Here is a 1,186-nt window from a genome sequence, read left to right on the forward strand (position 1 = left end):
TTGTTGGCTGGTGATTCCTGGTTCACAAAATGAACACAAAGTTCTGTAAGAAAGCTAACTTCAAGGGGTAATGATAACATTGTTTACATTAGAATTATGATTTTTAAAAATTACTTCTAGTTATTAATAATACTTATAAAAGCTGATACTCCGCTTGAAACTATGTCACCTCAGTGAAATTGGTTGACACCATTGTTTCAGTTTTCATGTAATAAAAAAAGAAGTAGAAAAAAAGAACAAGAAATTCAAACTTTTTGCTATGATATTTACAGATATTCCCAGAACTTGTGATTTAGTCATTACATAGATATTGTTATAAAAGGAAACACGGTATAGTATTGTGAAGTTCTGATGACTTATTTCAATGAACAATCCAAGCCATCCCTACATAGGCAGTGCTGCCACCTGCCTGAAAACGTATGTGTCTAAAAAAATTAAAAAGTTGATATTTAAGAAACATTACTATTTAAAGTAGTGAAACTTTAGCAAGTTGTGTTGAATTATAAAAATCTACAAAAAGTGAATTGATACACTTCACTTCACAATCAAGTCCTTACTCCTGAAAAAAAGTCACTGTAATACCTACCAGCAGGGGTTCCAGCATTCATTGATACTTTGTACTGGGACTTATTTGACTTTCATCCAGCTTGAATGCCTTCCATTTCATTGTCAGAAAGCAGACACGTCACAACTCACAGAATCTAACCAGTCATTAACTGATCAAACAACAACTAGTTCTTGTTGCTAACAAGATTATGTGGAGAAGTTGTCTATCAACTTTATGTCAATCATTATTAAACAGATTATAATTGTTTTTTGAAGTTTTCATTTTATAACAGTGTAAAATCAACAAACAAAATTAATACCAAGTGTTCTTTAAACCTTTAGTATGTGTAAAAAAATTGTCAGTTAGAACTGTAGAACTGTACAGATGTTATCTGTATTTCAGTTGACAAGTTGGGGGAGGAAAATCCAACGTGTTCAAGTGCTAACATTCAACCATCTAGCTCCCCATGTGACGTGCATTGGTAAGATACAGTCCTAGTTAACAACTTTGTGTTAGTTATAAAAATATGAACCCTTGTACCAAATCTATCCTCAGGAGGTGAGGTAGTGGTAAAAAACGCCAATAAAATCTGCAAAATTGAAAATTGGTATGTACCTAATGAACCTTCACTCCAATTTT

At 32.5% G+C, this 1,186-nt stretch overlaps 1 protein-coding gene across 1 annotated transcript in view; it reads left to right on the forward strand.

The window, feature by feature from the left end:
- Positions 1-949: 949 nt before the first annotated feature.
- Positions 950-1,186, forward strand: part of LOC106475984 (uncharacterized protein KIAA1841-like) — a gene marked incomplete at both ends in the record, with an annotated part of 20,802 nt that continues 20,565 nt past the window's right edge. Inside the window, one exon of the mRNA XM_022379976.1 lies at positions 950-1,028. Coding sequence (XP_022235684.1) covers positions 950-1,028 — 79 coding nt within the window. The remainder of the gene's footprint in view (positions 1,029-1,186) is intronic.

This window comes from Limulus polyphemus, unplaced genomic scaffold (genome assembly GCF_000517525.1).
Source record: "Limulus polyphemus unplaced genomic scaffold, Limulus_polyphemus-2.1.2 Scaffold9576, whole genome shotgun sequence".
Taxonomy (NCBI): Eukaryota; Metazoa; Arthropoda; class Merostomata; order Xiphosura; family Limulidae; genus Limulus; species Limulus polyphemus.